Source organism: Diabrotica undecimpunctata, chromosome 4 (genome assembly GCF_040954645.1).
Source record: "Diabrotica undecimpunctata isolate CICGRU chromosome 4, icDiaUnde3, whole genome shotgun sequence".
NCBI lineage: Eukaryota > Metazoa > Arthropoda > Insecta > Coleoptera > Chrysomelidae > Diabrotica > Diabrotica undecimpunctata.
Window position 1 is genome coordinate 73,210,616 of NC_092806.1, and position 23,679 is coordinate 73,234,294.

The 23,679-nt window shown below is 35.4% G+C and overlaps 1 protein-coding gene across 2 annotated transcripts in view; it reads left to right on the plus strand.

Moving 5' to 3' along the window:
* Positions 1-8,826: 8,826 nt before the first annotated feature.
* The window catches only part of LOC140438275 (UPF0764 protein C16orf89 homolog), a 34,027-nt gene continuing 19,174 nt past the window's right edge, over positions 8,827-23,679 (plus strand). Inside the window, exon 1 of one of the 2 annotated variants that reach the window (XM_072527968.1) lies at positions 8,827-9,024. In XM_072527968.1, the coding sequence (XP_072384069.1) occupies positions 8,865-9,024 (160 nt within the window). In that variant the 5' untranslated portion in view covers positions 8,827-8,864. Of the gene's footprint in view, positions 9,025-10,731; positions 10,795-23,679 lie in introns of those variants that run through there. The other variant, XM_072527969.1, reaches the window with a different exon arrangement.

The following is a 23,679-nucleotide window of genomic DNA, read 5'->3' on the forward strand; positions in this document are numbered from 1 at the left end:
CACCCCTCGCTCTCTCCACGGTTCGTTAGTAAGTCTACGAACCGTGACTTAGCTCTACAAACGCACAAACTGCTCGGTCTATGTTAATACATAGAAATACATAGAAAAAGAAACTGTGGTTTTGTGGTTAATATACTTCATTAACTTCATCTTTTACTTACCATTGCACGTCACCGCGTCATAGCCCGTGAGGTCAAATGATACCAACACGAAATATTTAGGCGGTAGGTGTGTTCTTTTTTACAATCACTTTGCCGAGTACAGTGGCATTACAGCCACTCTACATATTTTATTATATACGCGTAGAAATAATATTTAAAGATTTCTATTAATGTTAACTTAAAAAAATACACAATAATCTGTTTCATTTAATTTGTATAAATGCATTATAAAGCGTTTTTATGAATAACATTTGTTCGATACACACTGTAGCTGTAATCGAACGAAGGTGATATTTTGGCATACATTGGTAACACTTATTTGTCAGTTGCGGTGTTGACTAATGTTAATAAGTAATGAAAAAAGTGTTGTTTTTGTTTAAGTATTCCATTTTACATCTTTATACGACGCATACAAGCGGCTCAAATTGTTTTTAACAAGATTATTTGTTAACTCTTGTTTTGTTTCTACTTATTTACATTAAATATTAATTTGTTTTGTTGTATAATCCACTTTTGCAATAATTATGTGACCTATTTGATTTAAAATGGATTCAGGATTTTTTTATACTTGGCAACTATGTCAACTTCGATCTCTGTCAAATGTGCTGTCAATGAGAATGACGTGCAACGGTAAGTAAATTAGATGAATTGTATATCGTTATGACCGTTATTAAACCGTATATGAACGTATAATATGGATGGTTCCAACAAAGAATATAGACGCTTATAAGCGTCTATATTCTTTGGTTCCAATCTGGAGGACAAAACGTTAAACTTTATAGAGTAATGAAGTATTTGCAATTTTTAAAATGCAGTTTATTTTACAATACCCATAATAAAATAATAAAACACTGCCAAATAACAATCTTAGGTATGTTCCGTGAATTTAAAAATACACATTTGTGTGAATTTGAAAATACACGCAATGTGTAAGTGTATCGTGCGTTGCAGTATTATCGATGATGTCTCTAAGATCTAAACAAAATTAGCAAATTACTCACAATTCAGAGTACTCTATATAGTCCTACCTTCCTAAATTATTAGAAAGATTACAAGATACCCGAGTGATATTTTAGTATAGTTGCGCTACAATAGATATATGCATATAACATTGCAGCAAAGAACTGTAAGTTGTCTACATTTGCAACGTGCAACCTAATAACAAGTCAGCTGACTAGCTGACTATCATATCATCATATGCCAATTGTAATAATTTCATTTCTAATAGGGCTCTAGACCCTTGGGGCATACATTGCACCATTTCTGATCTCCTTTGATAAATCGGATTTGAAATAACTGTCTGTGCTGGTGGTGGTTCTTGATTTATTTTATTAAGTGTGTCAATAATTGCTCCTTCTAATTTATTATTCTTAGTACTTTGTGGCGGCTCTATTAAAGGCTCGCTGTTTTCATAAGGTAACAAAGAACTACCACTAGCACTACTGCCACTAGCACAAACACTTGATTTTATATTTGAAACTGTGTTTCTATAGTTAACTGTATCACTTAAGAAGTACAGAGAGTCAAAATACTCCCATTTGTTTTTCTTGGACGCAGCAGAGCCCCTAGGCGCATAAGTATCACTCAGATTTCTCAATTTTTTTTATAAGAAATTCAATAGAGAATTGGGGATTAGATCCAAATTCGGCGTATATTTCTTGCCACAGCCTATCACGAGTTGTCTTTGACCTTTCTTTTATTGATAGTCTAGAATCCCATAAAGGAGGTCTAGCCATCACACAATTTATTAGCAACTCTTCCACAGTATACTCCTGTTCAACCTACAAAACAATAATAATGTAAAAATGTTTTGAAAAAAAAATTACTACAAATCTTACATTTTCGATTTCGTGGATCTCCTCCATACTTTCTTCTATGTTATCCATAAGAAATTTAATAATTTATATTTATATTTAATAATTTATATTTAATTTAATAATTTATAACGCAAGAGCAAGATTATAATAAACAACAAGCAAAAAATTGACCATTGACAGTTGACACTTTAATACGGAATTTAGAAAAATATAATAGAAACTACGAAAACAGACGTTGTTCGTATGTCGGATGTCGGAAATCTGATACATGGGACTCCGCCTTAAAACTACAGTAGTCAGAGAGTTCACCCCTAAAAATCATACGAACAAGATGAATTTTGCAGAGAATATTAATTTTGGGACCCCAAAAAAGATGCAAAAAAGTTTACCATTTTTACCCTCCGGCTTCCCCTTAAAAACCACTTGCAGGGGGTAAAAACGTGAAAAAATCGATTTACCAAGAATCTGTGCACCGTATAAAAAAAGGTTGAAAAATGTAGAATGAACCGTTCTCTTAGAAACATAGCTTGAAGCGACCGTCGATTTTGCATGTCAGTTACGCGCGCGAAATCAATGTTCAATAAAATTTGTATTAGCTGAACGGTAAAAATTCGATATCTTTTAATCCAAAGACAAAAATCAAGATGCGTTTTAAAGGCAAAGAATACAGGTTTCGTATGCAGTTTTTGTATTTTGCCAAGAATAAACTCAGTTTTTATAAAGGTGTTAGATAAATAAACGTGGAGCGATTTTTGCCATTTTTTACGATTCAATAAACAGTTGTAGTAGAGATCAAGCTTTAAAACCTATGACATGCAACTTCAATTTTAAATTGTGGTAGTAAATATGAGGCATTTGAAATATGAATAAAAAACGCAGAATTTAATGTTTTACATTACAAACGATCACACGTCAAGGAAAATGCATTTAAGAAGACTGTTTTGGGTGTAAGTTATTGCAGTAGTTTTGTTCTTTTGAAAAACATACTGGTGAAATTAAAAAAAAAAGTTTTAAATGTTTTAGATCGTTTGTTGGGTGAAAGTTTAAATCCAACGTTTTTTTAAGCATATTTCAAATGACTCACATTTGTTGTTAAAACGTAAAACTAAAATTCCATGCTATAGCTTTTAAAGGTTGGACTCTAATAATCAAAACTGCATAGTGGCCAGTCAATGAAAGGGATAGATTGTATTGATCTCATGAGAATCATACAAAATGGCAAATACTCGCCACGTTTAGTTATTTAACAAATGTATAAAATCTCAGCAAAGTTTTGAGAAAATGCTAACAGAGATTTTATCAGCTCATTCATAGTTTCACATTGCTTATGCGGCTTTCTATAACATATTAGCGAGTTGGTATATATACGGATATCGTAATTCAACAAGATCTAATATTTTCCGTAATTTGTTTCGCATTATTTTGTCTAAAGAAAAATAAATATCTTTTTATGTCGTTCTTTCTAAAAAACATTGGATCTATTTTGACATTATTCCAAAAAATGACATTGTTGATAAGTGCTCTAATTTTTTTAAGAAAATCAGTCAATATTTGGTGTTATGTCTATCTTACTGAAATTTTTCTTGAAGTAAGTAGGTATTAATTTTTAAATGAAAGGCTATGGAAGATAACTCATGTTTTATTAATAAAACATTTTTATTAACAAAACATACCTTTTAAAATATATATATATATATATATATATATATATATATATATATATATTCTATATATATATATATATATATATATATATATATATATATATATATATATATATATATATATCATTTTGATGCTTGTGCTACAACGTGCTACAAGACGATCACACATTTTAAACTAAAAAAAATATAAATATTTATAATGAGTTAAAAAATGGTGCATAGTATTTCGGTATAATATTTTTGTTTAATAAATCAAGCAATCGGATTTTTTTCTTTCAGAAATTTCTGGCTTGTGGCGGTAAGCTTTTTTGACCACGATTTCTGGATTTTTTTTCCTTTTGATTATTATGGCCTTTTTAAAATCTTTATCGTTATAAGAATGTTTGTAGTATAAAACCTGTGTTCACAAATTCAGTCCCATTTGTATGCAAACGTCATTCCAGTAAAAAAATCTTCAAATGACATTTCATATACATGATACGGCTGTCCATTTTTTCTTGCCGCAATAAATGAATCTGCTGTGTACATGGGACCACTTTTTAATTGTCTTTTCACCTACCTTTCTATGAGCGAATGTGCAAAGTCATCCTCGTTTTGAGTGTGACCCTTAATTAAGTACTTATTCGTTATGGATCTGATATTAGGAAATTTTTGTAAACAGTATAAGCAAAGAATATAGACGCTTATATATTATTATTATTGGATATATAGCGTCTATCTTCTTTGGTATAAGTAAACAGCCAACATTAATTTGTTCTTTTTTTGTCCGGCGCAGTTGTCCGAGTAGAAAATAACATCTATGCCATTTCCTCCCACTGATTTTGCCTGCAAATAGTTAAAAATGCAGGTCCCTAAATAATAAACACCTCTATTTCGACTAGACTCATTCCATACAAAGCAATCGGCAGTGTTTGAAAACATTTAATTTTTATTTATAGTAAAAAAGTGACCTTTCGGGCTCTGAAAATCCTCCTGTAGGGCGTAAACGGCAACTATTTTATTACTTTTTCCTTATCTTCGATTTTCTGTAGACGTGACAGTTCTTTTTCTTTTAAATGAAGTTGGTAGCATTCTTTTTGGTTTTCTTTTTCTTCATTTTCGGAATTATTATAAATTGTACAAGTATCGCAAAGATCCTTCATAGACTGAAAGAAGGAAATATTATACTCCTCTATAAAAATTCTGTAAAAAAGATTGTACTTAGCAACATAATCCTTATGAATTTCTGCTATTGATTTACTGCCGTCAATGAAATGTTTTGAGGTGTTAGCTCTGGTGTAATGGCTTTCGATTTTTGGGATCGAGTTGATATGATCCCTAATGTCCTTATATAATAAATATAAAAATACAATGACTATTAAAAAAAAATTATTAATTGAAAATAACTTTTGCCAATTTGTTATTATCAAGATCGTCATAATACTATATAATATTAATTCTAATATATACTGTCCTTAATTATAACTAGAATAACATCTAAATATTAAATAATACATACTAAGGAAAGCATTAAAGAAATATTTCTACTATAATAACATCATAATCCAAAATATTTTAAACCAACAATTATTCTTTTATAGAAATAACGTCATATATCAAAATAAACAAAGCGTTATGTTATTAATTGTTTTCAAGAAGAGCGTAGTAACACAAAATCAGTCATTATAAATAAAATATTTTAACATAAAATTGAACTTACCTTTTCAAGAATAACGTTTACTCACGAAATATGTCGTTCTTGATAATAATACGTGCAACCGTCTCTATAGAACACTGAAGCATAACTGAAATGCAATAATACCAGAGAACAACCAACACATGTTGTGTTGTTCTGTTATTCTATGATAATACCACCATTGCACATAATGCCTCTCTTGTTCCCATTCCACCTCTAAATCCAAACTGTGTGTTGTCTAATTGTTCTGCACATTTTTTATATTATAGGCTGTTGAATAACTTTGAGTAGTATTTTTAAAGTGTGGCTCATAAGGCTAATTACTTGGTACTCATCACAAGATTTAGAATTATTTTTCTTGGGTAAGGGTAAAAAGATAGATTTTAACCATTCTTCAGGAATTTGATCGTCGTGGTATATTTTATTAAATAATTTAGTTAAACGCTCAACTTTTTTTTTGTCATTCAGGATTTTTAATAGTTCTACTGGAATTTCATCAGGACCTGGCGCTTCACCACTTTTCACTTTTTTAATTTTTAATTGTCTGTTTCACCTCTGATGCTAGAATTTGTATATTTCCATCAGATGGTAATGTTTCAGTTATTTCTTCCCTATTATTTGTAAATAATTTCTTGGTGTATTTCTCCCAAGTTTGTTGTTTTTCTTTTTCTGATAATTGGAGATATCCATTGGAGTTTCTTATAAGTTTTGGTATTCTCTTCTGTGTATTATCCTTAATTCCTTTCAGTTTTTTATGTAGGTTATATGTGTCGTGTTTCATATTAAATTCTTCTATTTCTTTGCAATTTCCATCTATCCAGCGTTCTTTAGCTTCATTGATCTGCGTTTCTACTAGTTTCTTCATTTGCTTGTATTTTTCTTCATTTGTATTTCTGTATTTTCGTTTTTCTATGAGCTTTATAATATATGCTGTCATTCAGTCTTTTTTTGGCACTTGGTTCTTCGCTACCCACAAACGCTTCGCCAGCGTTAAGTACTGCCGCTTTGATTTCGTTTCAGGCACTGTTAATATATTTTTTGAAGCTTCTGTGAATGCTGGTGTAATTGATTCATTTATTTGTTGTTGATATTTTTCACCCTCAAACTTTGACAAATATATTCTCAATTTACTTTTTTTCTGTTATTTTCTCAATTTAACGTTAACGTTGGCAAGAAGTAAATTGAGGTCGGTGTCTGCATCAGCACTAGGATAGGTTTTCACGCTTTTAATCCCATTTCTAATTCTTTTGTTAACGAGAATGTAATCGATTTGGTTTCTTATCAAATTATTTTCGTTGCCTACTGGGACACTCAATGTATAAAGCCTCCTTGGTGGTAATTGGTAACAGGTGTTTGTGATGGACTAAAATGGAGATGGGCAGGACACATAGCCAGAATGACAGATGGGCGGTGGACAAAGAGGTTATTGGAATGGAGGCCAAGGGAAGACAAGAGAAGCGTCGGTCGACCACCTACAAAATGGACTGACGATTTAAGAAGACTCGATAAAAACTGGATGAGAGCGGCGCAAGATAGACGGGGTTGGAAACATGAGGAAGAGGCCTATGTTCAGCAGTGGACTCTTGAGGCTAAATGATGATGATGTTTGTGATGACTAGTTCTTTCTCTTGACAATATTGTACTAATCGGTCTCCTCTTTCGTTTTTATGTTTTTATGTTTTTCGTTAGATGTAAATCTGAATAGAATAAATCTATGTCATTTTTGGTGCTGTTTGATGTTGCGGAATAAATTTGAATTATGTTTATGTTTATTGGGTAGGTTTTCAGCTGTAACATTATTATTCTTCCTTTATAGGGAATAAAGTTAGAGATATACGGTTGTAGTATTTTTTTAATCATGATTCCTACACCATTTTTGTTATCAGTACTGCTACTCCAGTAGTAAAGCACAATGTCTTAACATCTTACTTCGCTGAGGCCAAATATCTCTATTTTAAGTCTACACATTTCTAGTGGTACTGTTGCGAGTTGTCCAGTTTTATATAATGTTCGTACATTCCACGTTGCATAACGATTTATTTTTTTTTGTTTTTCCCCCCGGAAATTCTTCGCACCCCTGTCCCATTTAAGAGACGCCAGGCACTCGGGGCCGTTTTGTTTTGACTCTCCATTAGTGATTTTTCTTGAGATATCCTAGGGGATCTTTATGAAGTGGTTTCTCCTTGCCTCCTGCACCCTAATGCCGTTGACCGTTGACCACGTTCATGGTTCATCCGCCTTTGAGACCACTTTGTCAATCTCAGGACAAAAGAGTGTCATTCCACTTACCAGCTCATCCGCCCCAAGTCGTTGACCAGTAAGCTACCTTCCTCGTCAGCCCCGATCCTACCTTCCATTAGGGTTGGTTACCTAATCTCCAATAGGATTGCTCAGATTACCAGAGTTCACCTGTGTGACCATGATCATACTTCTGTGAGGCGAGGATAGGAATTTGGTAGGAGAGACTAAAGGTGCTATCTGGAAGCAACACCTTATAATACATATCAGTACCCCTTAATAATTTTCATATATATATATATATATATATATATATATATATATATATATATATATATTCAAATCTTACAGAACGCCGCTCTACGTTCTGTCGGATTTTGGCTTAAAACGACGACAGCAGCCTCGCCTTACGTTTGAATAATAAATAGTCTGTGGCGAGGGTGGTGGAGCACTTGAAGGTCTAAGAGGACTGTTCTAGCAGCACGAGACCTTGGGCTTGAGACCTATCCTAGATGAATGGGTTCGTAAAAACTCTTCAAAGGGTTGCGAGTCCATCCGTTCTGCCAAGCTAAGATTGCAAATTTTGTACATGCGTGTGTGTGTGCGTGTGCGCGCGTGTGTGTGTGTGTGTGGGTGCGTATGTGTGTGCGTGTGTGTGTGTTTTTGCGTATGTTTAGGGGAAGTATTTAAATACATTTTAAGAAGCAAATAAATAAAATTTAATGTTAGAATACTTATACACAAGTATATTAGGATGCTCTTATAAAAGTTACTTTTAGTATATTACAAATAAGCGTTATGATTTTCAAGACTGTCTTCTGACTCTTATGAGCTGAGTAACATATTTATCTGCAAAAATGTTAGAATTTTTTTATATATACTTGACCAACACCTTTGTGCTCTCCTTTTGCTTTATTTAGTTACATATTATTAGTTTTTTGCGTATTAGTTACGCATATTTAGTTACGTATTATTTATTAAACATGACATCTCTCAGGATTTCTACTTTCATTATGTTCTATATTCTATTTTTCTTCAAAGAAGTTTATAATTTTTATCATACAGGCTTCTTGGTACTACATTAGGGTCTGCATGTTGTATAGAATAGTCTGCATAGAATAATATTCTAAGTAGTATTTATAGTATTTCTAATTAACGTAGCTTATTATTTAATTATGTATTATTAATCCACATATGGTTTTAGACAAGATATCAACTAATAATGTTCGAAATATTAATAAAAGTTATTTGCTCGAAAAACCTACACATAACGTTGAAAAAGCCAGATCATAATATTATAAGCATATAAATGTCTCTTCTACTAATTTTGGGGTTGGTTTTATTTGTTAACGGAAATAATGGATTGTTCGGTAATGTTAAAGAAGCATTAGACAATGTCTTAAATTTTGTTAATCAAAGGTTGGATCAATTTGGATTTGATGGTTATTTTGGAATAGTCTTAGCTCAAAGTAAGTAGGAAAATTTATTTAGTTGGAAAATATCAAATTATTTTGTTTTATTACTATTATCCCGATACATACCGCGAGCTGGAATAAGTGTCACCCCCTACTATTAATTTATTTATTTTTAACACATCAGCAAAACGTTTGGACTGATCGATTTTTGAAATATTCATAGTATGCTAAAACTCTCGAACTTTGTTAGCATGACGCTTCTTCAGATGACAATTACAACTTCGTTTTTTTTTAAGAAATAGGTATCTCGGAAATTATTTTCTTGTGTCATTTTAATATTATTTTCTATCTTTAGGAAATTAATCGCAATTTCAGTTGTTGAAAATACGTTAATTTTGGCCTTTCCATTTCCACTTCGAAAATCGTTTTCCAAATACAATTTATTTTGTTGTATTACGTAGTTGGTAATACAAAAAAATCTAAATTAATTTTGATTTTGTTTTTATATTACCAAGTAAAAAAACAAAATAAAAGATAATAATACAGAAAGTAAATCATGTGACATCATGTAAATTATATTGAAATACTGATTCCAAAAATGTATTATCATCATCATCATCCAGCTTCTCGCGTCCACTGCTGGACATACGCCTCCAGGAAATTAAATTTTATTATAAGTTGCATTCAGTTATGCTCCGTATGTCGTTTGTCCATTGCGTCGGTGACCTTCCTCGGCTTCTATTATATTCAAGGGGTCTCCACTCCAATAATCTCTTAGTCCATCTATCATCGCTGAACCGTGCTACATGTCCTGCTAATCTTCATGTTAGCCTTGATATTTTTTCTATGAATTCTTCTATTCCCGTTTTTCTGCGATTCTCTTCGTTTTTGACGCGGCTAATTTTCTGTCGATATTTATGCCGGTCTTGAACCAATTGAGTTTTTTGTGACATTGTGTCTCCTTGTCTAACACCTCTCTCTCTAATTGTAACTAGTTATTTTTTTTTTCATGGAGTTGCACATTTGTTGTTTATTTTTTATATACAGTCCATCTAATTTACTTACCGTTGCCCGTCATTATTATTGACAGAGATCGAAGTTGACATAGTTGCCAAAGTATAAAAAAATCCTGAATCCATTTTAAATCAAATAGGTCACATAATTATTGCAAAAGTGGATTATACAACAAAACAAATTAATATTTAATGTAAATAAATAGAAACAAAACAAGAGTTAAAAAATAATCCTGTTAAAAACAATTTGAGCCGCTTGTATGCGTCGTATAAAGATGTAAAATGGAATACATAGATATTTATTTTATTTTATGTAAAATGTAAAATAAAAAGTATCAACACCGCAACTGTCAAATAAGTGTAACAAATTTGTGCCAAAATATCACCTTCGTTCGATTACAGTTACAATGTGTTCCGAACAAATGTTCTTCATAAAAACGCTTTATAATTTATACAAATTAAATGAAACATATTATTGTGTATTTCTTTAAGTTAACATTAATAGAAATCTTTAAATATTATTTCTACGCGTATATAATAAAATATGTCTAGTGGCTGTAATGTCAGTGTACTCGGCAAAGTGATCCTAAAAAAGAACACACCTACCGCCTAAATATTTCGTGTTGGTATCATGTGATCTCACGAGCTATGACGCGGATGACGTGCAACGGTATGTAAATTAGATGAAGTGTATGTTATAAATTAAGCGGGTGTATATGTAATCCTCACCATACTGGATTAGAGCCCGGCTTATTCCGTTTGATTGTATCGTCTAAACCTGAGCGAAAACTGGCTTGTTCTATTGGTTGATGTAAGTCTAGTTTATTTTCTAATCTAGAGGTGTCTATTTTTGTAAAAATATTATTCAAATGGGAGGGGAGGCTTATAAGTCTATAGTTTTCGATCTCCATAGATTTTCCTTTTTTATAGAATAATGCCATTAACGTTGTTCTAATCGATTGGAATTATGCTGTCATATAGACCTAAGTTGAATATGCTCTGAATTTTTTCGAGGAGAATTTCTCCGAATTTAATAGCTTATAATACCATACCAGGTACTTTTTCAGTTTTGATCTTTTTGAGCGCATGTTTCTGAATCCTGGTTAACCACTCTTCTTCCATTGTATATCTCTTCGGGTGTGCTTTGCATCTTTTTTGGCTTTTATCAAGTTCTCGGTAGAACTCTTGTAAGGATTTCATTTCTTCTATTTATTATATATTATTTCACCTTCTTTTGTTGTTTTTTTGTCATGTTTTTTCTTCTTCTTTCTTGGCTCTACGACTTTAAGTAAGTTTTTACTATTTTCTATTTTCTTTCACTCTTACCGGCCTTGTGCAGCAATCAACCAATCACATTGTTGCACCCTTATCTTACGTGGGTCACATGTTACTGCATCTTTCATCTTTTTCTTGGGCGACCTACTGACCTTCTGCGAGCCTTTCTCAGACGATTGTACTTAGTAGTCTTTCATAATTCGATCTCAGTACATGTCTTGCCATCTTAACCAATTTACCCTAATATATCGTACTATGTTTTCTTCTTCTTCTTCTTCTCCATAGAGTGCTTGGAGTTCCTGGTTATGTCTTCCTCTCCACTCCCCTGTATCTCATCTCTACAAGGTAAATAATTTTATTGTTTCACGCTGGTTCGTAACGTCGTTACGGAATAATACGCTCTATTTCCTGCCATAATTCTATAGCTAAAACATATTTTTCATAACTATTTTCGGCTGTTATCACTGCTCCCAAGTATTTGAATTCTTTTACAACTTCGAAATTGTAGTCATTTATCGGAATGTTTTTTCTAAGTATTGGATTTTTGGTAACTACCAAGTACTTGATTTTATCTTGTACCGTTGACCTGAAGGCCTATTTCGCTGGCCCCGCTTTCAAAAGGGTAAAACCTTCTTTCGAATCTCTGGTGAATTGTGCCATTGTGTCGACATCGTCAGCAATAGCTAACAGTACCTTCACTCCCTGGGTAGCGAAGCCAATTGTTAATTCTGGATGTGCTTTCCTAAAGGCGTCTTCTACAGTGAAGTTGAAGAACGAGGGGGGAAATGGATCGCCTTACCTTAGACCTGTTTCTATTTGAAACTCATCTGATGTACTGCTGCCTGAAACTGTTTTCTGAAATTGGGCGCAAGATAAAGATCTGGTGTATTGTTGACCTTCCCGGTCGAAAGCCACACTGGTAATCACCTATTATTTCTTCTGCGTATGGAGTTAATCTTCTCAGTAGAATAATGGGTTGTATGAATTAATGATATTTGCCTATAGTTCTTACATATATGTTCATCTCCGTTTCCTTAACGGGTACTATGTGGCTTTCATATCATTCTATCGACATTTCTTCTCTTTGCTGTATTTCGTTTATAAGATGACGTATTTGTACATGAAGTTATTTTCCCCCTTTCTTAATCAGTTCCGAATGGATGCCCTCTGGGCCCTAGGCTTTGTTATTTCGTAGTACCAGTAGCGCTTCGTTTATTTCCTCAAGCACTGGTAACGCTATTTAAGGTTCTGCTAAATGGTACTGTTTTTGTTTGTATGTTGCTGTTGATTCGTCAGTATTTAACAATTGTTTGAAATACTCCCTCCATTGTCGGCTTGTGCCTGTATTTTCCATAAGAAGTTGTCCTCTATCATCTTTTATCATCTTCATCATAAACTGTTTACCTAATTGCCCTTTAGTGTTTTAATTTCCTTATAAAACTGTCTAGACTAACTAGCTCGGTGGTTGCTCTAAAGTTGCTTTATCAAATTTTCTAGGTATTGTTTTTTCTTCCTTCTCAACACTTGTCTCGTTTTTGTTCTAATTCTATGGTAAGCTTCTCTATTCTCATCTCTTGGTCTTGTTAGTACCTCCATCCTGTTGTTGACTTTTAGCTTTCAATTTTGTTCATGTTCCTAGACGCACCACTTTTTTTTCTCGTTTTTCGTTTTTTCTCTATGCATTCTGTTGCTGCCGTTTCTATGGTTGCTTTTATTTATATTTTCTATTTCTGGTTTAATGCCAGCTCTACATTTTATGCTTTGCAACTTTATAATTTCTTCTATGTCGCTGTTTAGCTTCCTTCTCAGAACTTTCATGGGTTTATTTAGACCGATTATTTGTTGTATCTGCTCTTTATTGTAGTGTCTAATGTCATTTAGGATACTTCTGTAGATCTTTGTTTATAGAACTTATTTCTTGAGGTGCTAGGTTGCTGCGATTCAACTCTCTTCGAAGTTCCATTAATGCTTTGGTATGGAGCGGGTTTTATTCTCTTTGTCCCGCTTTGGGCAGTGTTTGTTCGTTGCCTTTATTAGTGTTAATAAAGTCAACAAATAAAAGCTTGAAATGTTTCTGTTATTGTCTTGTTTATCTTGTTAATGTCAGTTGTCTCTGTATTTTGTAGTGTTTCATTTACAGTTTTTTCGAACTTCTGTGAGATCTGGATCTTGCCGGTTTTCCTTTTCCTTTACCGCTCGTTATCTTTTCTTCTTGATGTTTATACCTACTAAAGTTCTTACCATCTTATGATAGCTAACGATAGATACTTGTGTACTGTGTCTTTGCTGTTAATCGATCTTTTGCGGGCGATGATAAAGTCTATTTCATTTTTTGTTTTGCTGTCCGGTCTTATCCAAATCCAACTTTAATTCGGTTTGTCGTAAAAGAAGCTGTTCATTTACATCTGAGTAAATTTGTTGTTGTAACCATAGCTGTAACCCAGTTTAACAATACCTGGGGTGATTGCGGGGTGGATTGAGTAGCTCTGCGGTTAACAGAGCCGGTCCCAAGCCTGGATAAAATATGGAGGGTGATTAGCAAGGTTAGCAACCTAACAATCGTAAAAACAAATACTGCACAAAGAAACAATGTAGTTTATAATTAAACAACGAAATTATTGATTGAAGATACAAACAAATTGCAAGAAAAAACTAATGGTAAATACTCAAACATAAACAAATTGCAGAGTAAACTGATTTTTTCCATTTTTTCACGGTTTTTGCTTAGAATTTTAAAGAACCGCTTCGATTGACATGAAATTTGCAATGCGGTAGAAACAAGACAAAGAAAAAAAATCTTATTAAAAAAATCTTTTATAAAAGGAAAAAAAGGGCCCTTTCGGGTTACATCACAAAAAGTTTTCGGAATGTATATTCCATCATCAGTGTCCAATATCAAATCTTTAGAATTCATATCCGAAATTGGACAGTATAATTTTATCACCCAGTAGACCGAATGAATCTATTTGTTATTAAATACACACACGTAGTTAATTAGGTTACATACACATTTGGTCAATTATCAATAATATAATTTGGACATCAGTCAAAAGTGCTGACAAAGTTAAACTATTTACATAAATTAAATACACATGTCACGCGAGGTCCGCGAAAATATTGACCCAATTAAAGTTTATATAAAACTAAGATCTCTTGCCTAGAGAGGCATTCAATCAATATTCACTCAACGAACTTGATAGTCTTCAACGATCAACTTCATCAGTCTCTACTCAAAGTAATCCCGGGTCTACACCCATAGTGTACGTCTCTACAATAAACTCTGCTACTATTATTTGGTGTTTCCATTACAACTGAACGAACATCTTCACTGAGCCAACGAAGGGGATTTGTTCATGGTCCTATCGAGAAACAGAATACTTCAAGGAAGTTTGAGAGAGCCTATACAGTCCACGCCAGCAACACCCTCAGTAGCAGAGAGAGACCACTAGACCCGGGAGAACGAGAGCCATACCAAAGCCGAGAGCCACACTAGAGCCGAGAGCAGTACCAAAGCCGAGAGCCACACTAGAGCCGAGAGCAGTACCAAAGCCGAGAGCCAAACTAGAGCCGAGAGCAGTACCAAAGCCGAGAGCCACACTAGAGCCGAGAGCAGTACCAAAGCCGAGAGCCACACTAGAGCCGAGAGCAGTACCAAAGCCGAGAGCCACACTAGAGCCGAGAGCAGTACCAAAGCCGAGAGCCATACTAGAGCCGAGGCAGTACCAAAGCCGAGAGCAGTACCAAAGCCGAGAGCCATACTAGTGCTGAGAGCAGTACCAAAGCCGAGAGCCATACTAGAGCCGCAGAGCAGCCAAAGGACAGGACCGATTGCAGAACCCACCAGAAGCGAGGGATCCTCAACGTCTAAGAACACAAAAAACCGTAAGTTTTTGAATAATTACAAAATCTTCCAACTTTTACAATCTTACAATTTAACAAGTTTTTTTTATTACAATTTAACAATTTAGAACAACAATCTCCACTCTATCAATCGTATAATAATGTACTTTAGAATGTATACCATTTAAATAATACAGAGAATTGATAAAACAAAAAATAAACGTCATTCACAACTATAACTTACTAAACAGTAATTTTGTATGACAATTTGAAAAAAGAAACGTTCATACATATAGCTTGCTTTTAATTCAATTAAATACTTTATTTCGAAAAATTAAAATAATTACGTAGCAAATAATTTCATTTATTTTGATAACAATATATATATATATATATATATATATATATATATATATATATATATATATATATATATATATATATATATATATATATATATATATATATATATGTATATATATCATTATAAGAGTGTGTGGATTACATCTTGACCTACCTCAGTACAAAGAATAGCACAGCAGGCAAGGTCAAACTCATATTTCGCTAAATTGCACATTCCGATAGAAAAGAAAGTGTTATAGTACAGGTATACTTATTTAATAAATAACGTACATTTCGTATTGTCTAATATATTTACCGCTGAATGTAAAAATTTATAAGAAAAATCATGGAAAGCATATACGTTAAGCAAGCGGAATTAGGAACAGAAATAACAAAACTCGTTTCAAATACAAAAAAGGATTCCCAATCTCGGAAAAATCAACAATACATCCGGGATAGACAGGAAAAATTAGAAGAATATTGGGCAAAATTTTTAAATAACCACGAAAAGCTGCTAGAAGGGGGTATAACGAAAGAAAAATATTTTGAAACAAAATACTATGATCAGGTATTTAAGATATACATTGAGGGGAAAACCCTGTTGGAAGAATATGGAAGGGTGCTGAAAAGAGGAAAAGCACCGAAAGTAAAGGAGATACAGATAAGAAAACAAAGAATCGAGGAATTATTACGGCCAGAAAATGAACAAGACTTGCAGGAGGATGAAGAATTGTAGTCAGAGTTAAGAGAATACATGGAAAAGGTGAATACACTAATGATTGAAGCAGCAGTAAATGAGGAACTAGACGCTACAGATAATGGAGAAGTAGAGAGAATAAATCATCTAAAGAGGAAAGTCAGGGAAGTTTTAAAGAAAATAAGGCCAGGAATGCAACGGCCAGAAAGCACACAGAGGAGGGACGGTGTGACATTACCGCAGGTAAAAATCCCTGTGTATGAAGGCAGATACGATCCGTGGAGAACTTTCCACGATCTGTTTACTAAAGTAATACATGAAAACGACCAGTTATCAAACGCAGAAAAAATGCAGTACCTAAAAACTCAAGTAAGAGGGGAAGCCAACAGAATGATACAACACTTAAACATATCCGAGGCCAACTACGAAGTGGCCTGGAACATGCTAAAAGATAGGTATGAGAACCCAAGGATGATATTGTTTAAATTAATAGACAGGATGCTACTAGCGCAGGAAGTAAAGGAATCTTCTGCTAGAGCATTGAAATCACTACATGACACCTTCCACGAAAGTCTGGAAGCCATAGGAGGGTTAGGAACAGACACGGAAGCGTGGAGCCCATTGATAGCCCGAATTATCATAACGAAATGGGACAATGAAACTAGGAGGCTGTACGAAAACCACATTGGAGACAGTAGAGAGATACCGACGTACAAATCGACACAAACATTCTTACAGCGAAGATTTCAGACACTGGAACTGCTGGAGTCAGAAAAAAGACAAGAGAAGCAAGGAGGATCTCTTAGGAAACCAAGAACACATTGCGTGATATGCAACGGAGATCACGGAGTACCGAACTGCAGAGAATTTCAGGAACTCAATGTAAGAGACCGGAACAGGATGATAAAAGAAAAAGGATTGTGTACAAACTGCCTAGCACATAAAAAAGAAAAACAATGTTATTCACAATATAGGTGCAGACACTGTGGCGGAGACCACCACCATATGTTGCATTATGAAAAAGGAAACACAAGCAACAAAAGAAACTCCAATGGAACGAAAGGAGAACAAACACAAAAAAGGAATGGAAGAGATTCAAACAATAGAAGAAACGGGTACCAAGCTGATAGGTACAGAGGAGGAAATAATAATCCATACAACGCCAGAGAACAAAATAACGGAAGGCGAGAAAATACACAAAATACCAATGGGCCTAGGAATAGCAACGACCAACAAAGAGGGCTGAATTCAGTAAACTGTGCAAGCCATAAGGAAGGTAAAGCATTACTAGCGACAGCTGTGGTACGCATAAGAGATGCGAAAGGAGATTCACACATAATGAGAGCACTAATCGACCAAGGGTCATAATGCGCATTTATAACGGAACAAGCTGCGACGACGCTAGGAACAACAAGGAAGCCCATACAGGCGACCATATCCGGGATAGGCTCGTCAGGAGAAAAAACAGCCAACTGGAGTATGAAACTTCTAATCGAAACTCATTACGAAAGTGACTTCGAGATGGAAATAGAAGCACTAGTACTACCGAAGGAATTTACCGGAACTGGATATAATTCTACCGGACTATAACGAGAAAAATGCAATACTGGCAGATCCAAGATATTACAAGGTAGGGAAGATAGACTTACTACTAGGAGTAAAAGAATACAGTTACATATTGACAGAAGGGATGCACAGAATAAGTAATGGACTCCTGAGTCAAAACACCAAACTAGGATGGATAGTTTCGGGAATAGCACGAGAAAGGGAGAATATAAAAGCAGAAGTATGCTGTAAGATAACAAGACAAGAAATGGACGTACAAATAAAGAACTTCTGAGAATTAGAAGAAGTAAATCAGGACACAAGTTTCTCAGTGGAAGAACAAGAATGTGAAGAACTGTATCGACAGACTGTAAAAAGGAATGAAGAAGGGAGATACGAAGTAAAAATTCCGTTTAGGGAAGACGTCGCAAAGTTAGGAGAATCTAAACAGCAAGCATTCGCCAGATTGATGCAACTAGAAAGGAAGTTTGCAAAAGACAAACAGTTAGAAGCGAATTACAGACAATTCATGGAAGATTATAAAAACCAAGGTCATATGGTAATATGGTAATAGCAGAAAACCAGGGAGATGGGTACTACTTACCTCATCATCCAGTGAGAAAAGAGGACAGTACTACAACGAAAATAAGAGCCGTGTTTGATGCATCAAGCAAAAGCTCATCGGCAGTAAGCCTAATTGATATTATGCACACAGGGCCGAAATTACAACAAGATTTGACAAATATACTATTACGATGGAGATCCAATAAGGTAGCATACTCAGCGGATCTGGAAAAAATGTTTAGACAAATCAGAATGGCAGAAGAAGACCAAAAATATCAAAAAATTTTGTGGAGAAAGGACACAAAGGACCACATACAAGAGTATAACTTAACGACGGTGACATACGGCACGGCCGCAGCACCCTTTTTAGCGTTAAGAACAATACAACAATTACAAGAAGAAGAAGGAGCGAGGTACCCGTTGGCATCGAAAATTGTAAAAGAAAACATGTATGTAGACGATATACTAGGAGGAGCTGAGACAGTGCAGGAAGCAGAAACAGCCCAAAAGGAATTAATACAACTGTTCAGAAAAGGAGGTTTCATTCTTAGAAAATGGTTGAGCAACGAAGAAAAAATAATGGAAAACGTACCGGAGGATATGAGGAACGTAGACTCCAAGGCATTCAAACAAGAAGAAGTACGGAAAACGTTAGGAATACACTGGTCACCTAAAGAGGATATAATCACATTCAAAATAGGGATAACGACGGCAAAGAAAATAACGAAAAGACACGTACTGTCAGAAGTAGCAAAACTATACGACCCACTGGGATGGATAGCACCTGTAGTAATTCAGGCGAAAATGTTCATACAGGAATTATGGGAGCAAAAGACCAGTTGGGATAAAGAATTAACTAGCAACCAACAAAGCAGGTGGAATACATACCAGGCGCAATTAGTAAATCTGGAGAAAATAACATTGCCCAGGTGGAACAACTTAAGCAAGATAAACAGAGTAGAACTACATGGATTTGCAGATGCGTCTATGAAAGGATATGGAGCGGTAATCTACTCAAGGGTATTAGGCCCAGAAATTAAAACGAATCTAATGATAGCAAAATCGAAAGTCGCACCATTGAAAGGGAAAACGACGTTACCGAGGCTCAAGCTGTGTGCCGCGGTACTACTAGCAAATTTAATGAAGAAAACCCTACAAGCATTGAACAGGGAAAACATTGAGGTATATGCATGGTCGGACTCAACGATAACCCTGGCTTGGATAAGGAGATCATCAAAAAGGTGGAAAATGTTCGTCGCCAACAGAGTAGAGGAAATAAGAGGCGTTATAGGACCGAAAAATTGGCATAAGGTAGATACAAAGGAAAATCCAGCGGACATCCTCTCACGTGGAAGTACCGCATCAGAATTATTAGAAGCAGAGCTATGGTGGAAGGGACCAACTTGGCTGACTAGTAACAAAACTTTAACGCAGGAATCAGAAGAAATACCAGAGACAAATGAGGAGGAAGTCAAAACGAAAATAACGGTGCACACTACAACGATAAAGGAGGACATATGCGAGAGATTCTCAAATTTAGAAAGAATGAGAAGAGTACTTTCATATTGTAGGAGATTTGCAGACAAATGCAGAAAAAAGAAAGACAATGGACAAAGTCAGCTTACAGTCCAAGAATTAGAGGAAACGCTATTAAAGGTGATAAAGCACACACAGCACGCCTACTTCAAACAAGCAATAAATAAGCTGGAGAAGAAACAGCAATTAGACAAGAAAAATAAATTAGCGTCATTGGTACCATTCCTGGATAGACAAGGAATTCTAAGAGTCACCGGAAGACTGAGACACACGAATCTAAAGTACGGAGAAAAACATCCGATAATTTTGCCAAAGGATAGTGCATTAACAAAGTTACTTATAACAGATAGTCACGCAAGAAATCTACATAGCGGATTACAACAAACACTACAGTATATAAAAAGGAAATACTGGATAATCAACGGCAGAAGAACCGTGAAAGATCATCTAGCAAAATGTTTAAGGTGCAGGAGGTATAAAAGCCAAGCAGCACAACAATTAATGGGAGATCTACCGAAAGACAGAGTGAACCCGAGTCATCCCTTTACTAACACAGGGATAGATTATGCCGGGCCAATAAAAATAAGTACCACGAGAGGCAGAGGACAGAGGAGCTATAAGGGCTACATCTCAGTATTTGTGTGTCTGTCAACGAAGGCAGTACACCTTGAGGTAGTAAGCGATATGTCTACGGATGCATTCATCGCAGCGTTCAAGAGATTTACGGCACGCAGAGGACAGTGCAACAACGTATACAGCGATAACGGAACCACATTCGTAGGAACAGCAAATTTGTTGAAAAAAGAAAATCAAAAAATAGATGACGAGATAAAACAAGGATTACTGGCACTAGGTACCCAGTGGCATGTCATACCTGCATATGCACTACATTTCGGAGGATTATGGGAGAGCGCAGTGCGAATAATGAAATATCACTTGAAAAGAATCATCGGGGAAACAGTTCTAACATATGAAGAATTGAGTACGGTGCTGGCACAAATAGAAGCATGTATGAACTCGAGACCATTATGTGGGTCATCAGAAGACCCTGAAGGGAAAATAGCCCTGACACCAGCTCACTTCCTTATAGGGAGAGAAATTATATCACCAAATCGGGAAGAAGACCTTACGACTTATTTGAAGATGCCGACGAGGTGGAGATTAGTGGAGAAAATAAAAAGAGACTTCTGGAAAATTTGGAAACAGGAATACTTGCACCAATTACAACAGAGAAATAGATGGCATAAGGCGCACCCTAACATAAAAGAAGAAGAAATAGTTATAATTAAAGAAGAGGATACACCTCCAGGCAGATGGCCATTAGCAAGGGTAACAGAAACACACCCTGGAGCGGAGGGATTAACCAGAGTAGTAACAGTGAGAAAGGCAAACGGGAAACTGACTAAAAGACCCATACATAAGCTAATACGACTGGAAGAAGAGAAACAGGAAAAGCAGAAGAAGGCAGCAGCACTAAGATGGAAGAAAATACTAGTAGCTATAATGTTTTTAACGATGTTAAAACCCATAAAGGCAGAACCGTATAAAATATATAATCCGGTACCAGGATTTTTCACAGAAGACCTTGGAGAGGTCGTCATAGACCGGGGAACATTTCGAATAAAGGTGTTACTCGAAAAAGGAAGAATTCGAACAGAGCACCAACTAATAGGAAATATGATACAAGGCGTACGAGAACTGTGTCATGAGATAAAAATCGTGAATTGTAAGGATATAATAGAGAAGTTAGAGGAAGGACAAAGAAAGGCGGAGTCAGTGAGCGAGGGGTTGACAGTAGAAATAAAAGGAAGGGAACGAAGAGGAATATTAGGAACAATATTAACCTCAGTATTTGGAGTCAGTGACTAAGCCTACAGTAACATTGAAGCATTAGATAATAACCAAAAGGAGCTAATAAAGGGATCACAGCACCAGGCGAAGATAATGTTAGAAACAATAACATCAATCAATCACACAGAGAACAGGATAAACAAGCAAATGAACAAGTTTAACAAAGCACTAATCACAGGTCTACAAGAAATATCTAAAGGACTTAACGAAGTAGAAGACAAAGCACAAAAACTAGAAACCGAATATAGCACGTTACGAATACAAACGATAGCATTACAAGTTATGGACTTCATAAACGAATATACTCAATTTTACGAGGGAATATTAAACCTTCACTATAACCACGGACACTTCATTGATATAGTGAAACCGGGTGAAATAACCAGATTAATAGGGAATGCAGGGCAGATACTGCCTCAAGGGGTCGAAATACGACGACAACCCATTATAGAAACAGAAGTCAGTCATGACGACAGATATATAACAGTCATCGGCTACTTCATAGTGACAGGGAAAAATAAGTACAGCATGCTCAAAGTCACGGCCATACCACTTAACGTTGAGGGGTCGGTGTTGCGCACATTTGTCGCCCCAAGGAATCTACTGGTCGTAGATTATAACACACTGCACTACTTCGAATTGACCGCGGAAGATAGAGAAAGATGCTTACTGTTGACAAAGGCGCAGATAGCGTGCTCACCAACGGCTATAAGAAACATGGATACCCAACCAAACTGCATACTTGAAGAAATTTATGAGCGATCTAAGAATAGCACATGTCCAGTGGTAGCCAGGACAATACAGACAGCTCAATGGAGTAAGATGGGTACTCCCAACCTCTGGCTAGTTATCACGCCAGTCACGATACACATATCCATTATTTGCGATGGAAATCGGAACGAAAGAGTACTGGAACGAGTCACATTCCTGAAGCTTTCACCCAAATGTATCGCCCAAACGAAAAATATTACATTACTCCCCACTAGCAGTGGGGTGGACAGAGCAGTGACGAGTTACCTGAAGTCGCCAATCACTCCCGTGACCCAACTGGTGGCGAGGACACCCCGCAAGTTTAACACGCCTCTAAACACCTACCTTGACATACCAGGAGGAGAGCTACGTCATGTGTTACTTGAGGAGGAGAGTCTGGAACAAGAAATGACGCATACGCAGTGGCGATCGATTCACGAATCTAATTGGCATTATTTTGTGGCCACCGGGATCATTACTATAATGGTAATAATTGGGATACTCACGTTATGGAAGTACCGTCCTGTTGCACGACTATGTCGTTCAGGGAATCCACAAAATTGGACTAACGAACAGGAAGTACCTGTATTAGTTAGTAATCGGCACAACAATGTACCGTCGACTTCCCAAGTTGACATCCCACTTTCCACATTTTCATCCAATTGCCCTAATTTTAATCTAGAGATAGAGTCGGACATTGATAGCTAGGGTACGGTTGGAAGATTGTTGATTATTCTTAAACTATTTATAATTTATCATGTTTGAATTTTACTATGTTATGTAATACTTATATGTAAACTTTGAGTATTGACACTTGGGCCAGATTGCCCGATTCCGCAGTATGTCCAATATCAAATCTTTAGAATTCATATCCGAAATTGGACAGTATAATTTTATCACCCAGTAGACCGAATGAATCTATTTGTTATTAAATACACACACGTAGTTAATTAGGTTACATACACATTTGGTCAATTATCAATAATATAATTTGGACATCAGTCAAAAGTGCTGACAAAGTTAAACTATTTACATAAATTAAATACACATGTCACGCGAGGTCCGCGAAAATATTGACCCAATTAAAGTTTATATAAAACTAAGATCTCTTGCCTAGAGAGGCATTCAATCAATAATCACTCAACGAACTTGATAGTCTTCAACGATCAACTTCATCAGTCTCTACTTAAAGTAATCCCGGGTCTACACCCATAGTGTACGTCTCTACAATAAACTCTGCTACTATTATTTGGTGTTTCCATTACAACTGAACGAACATCTTCACTGAGCCAACGA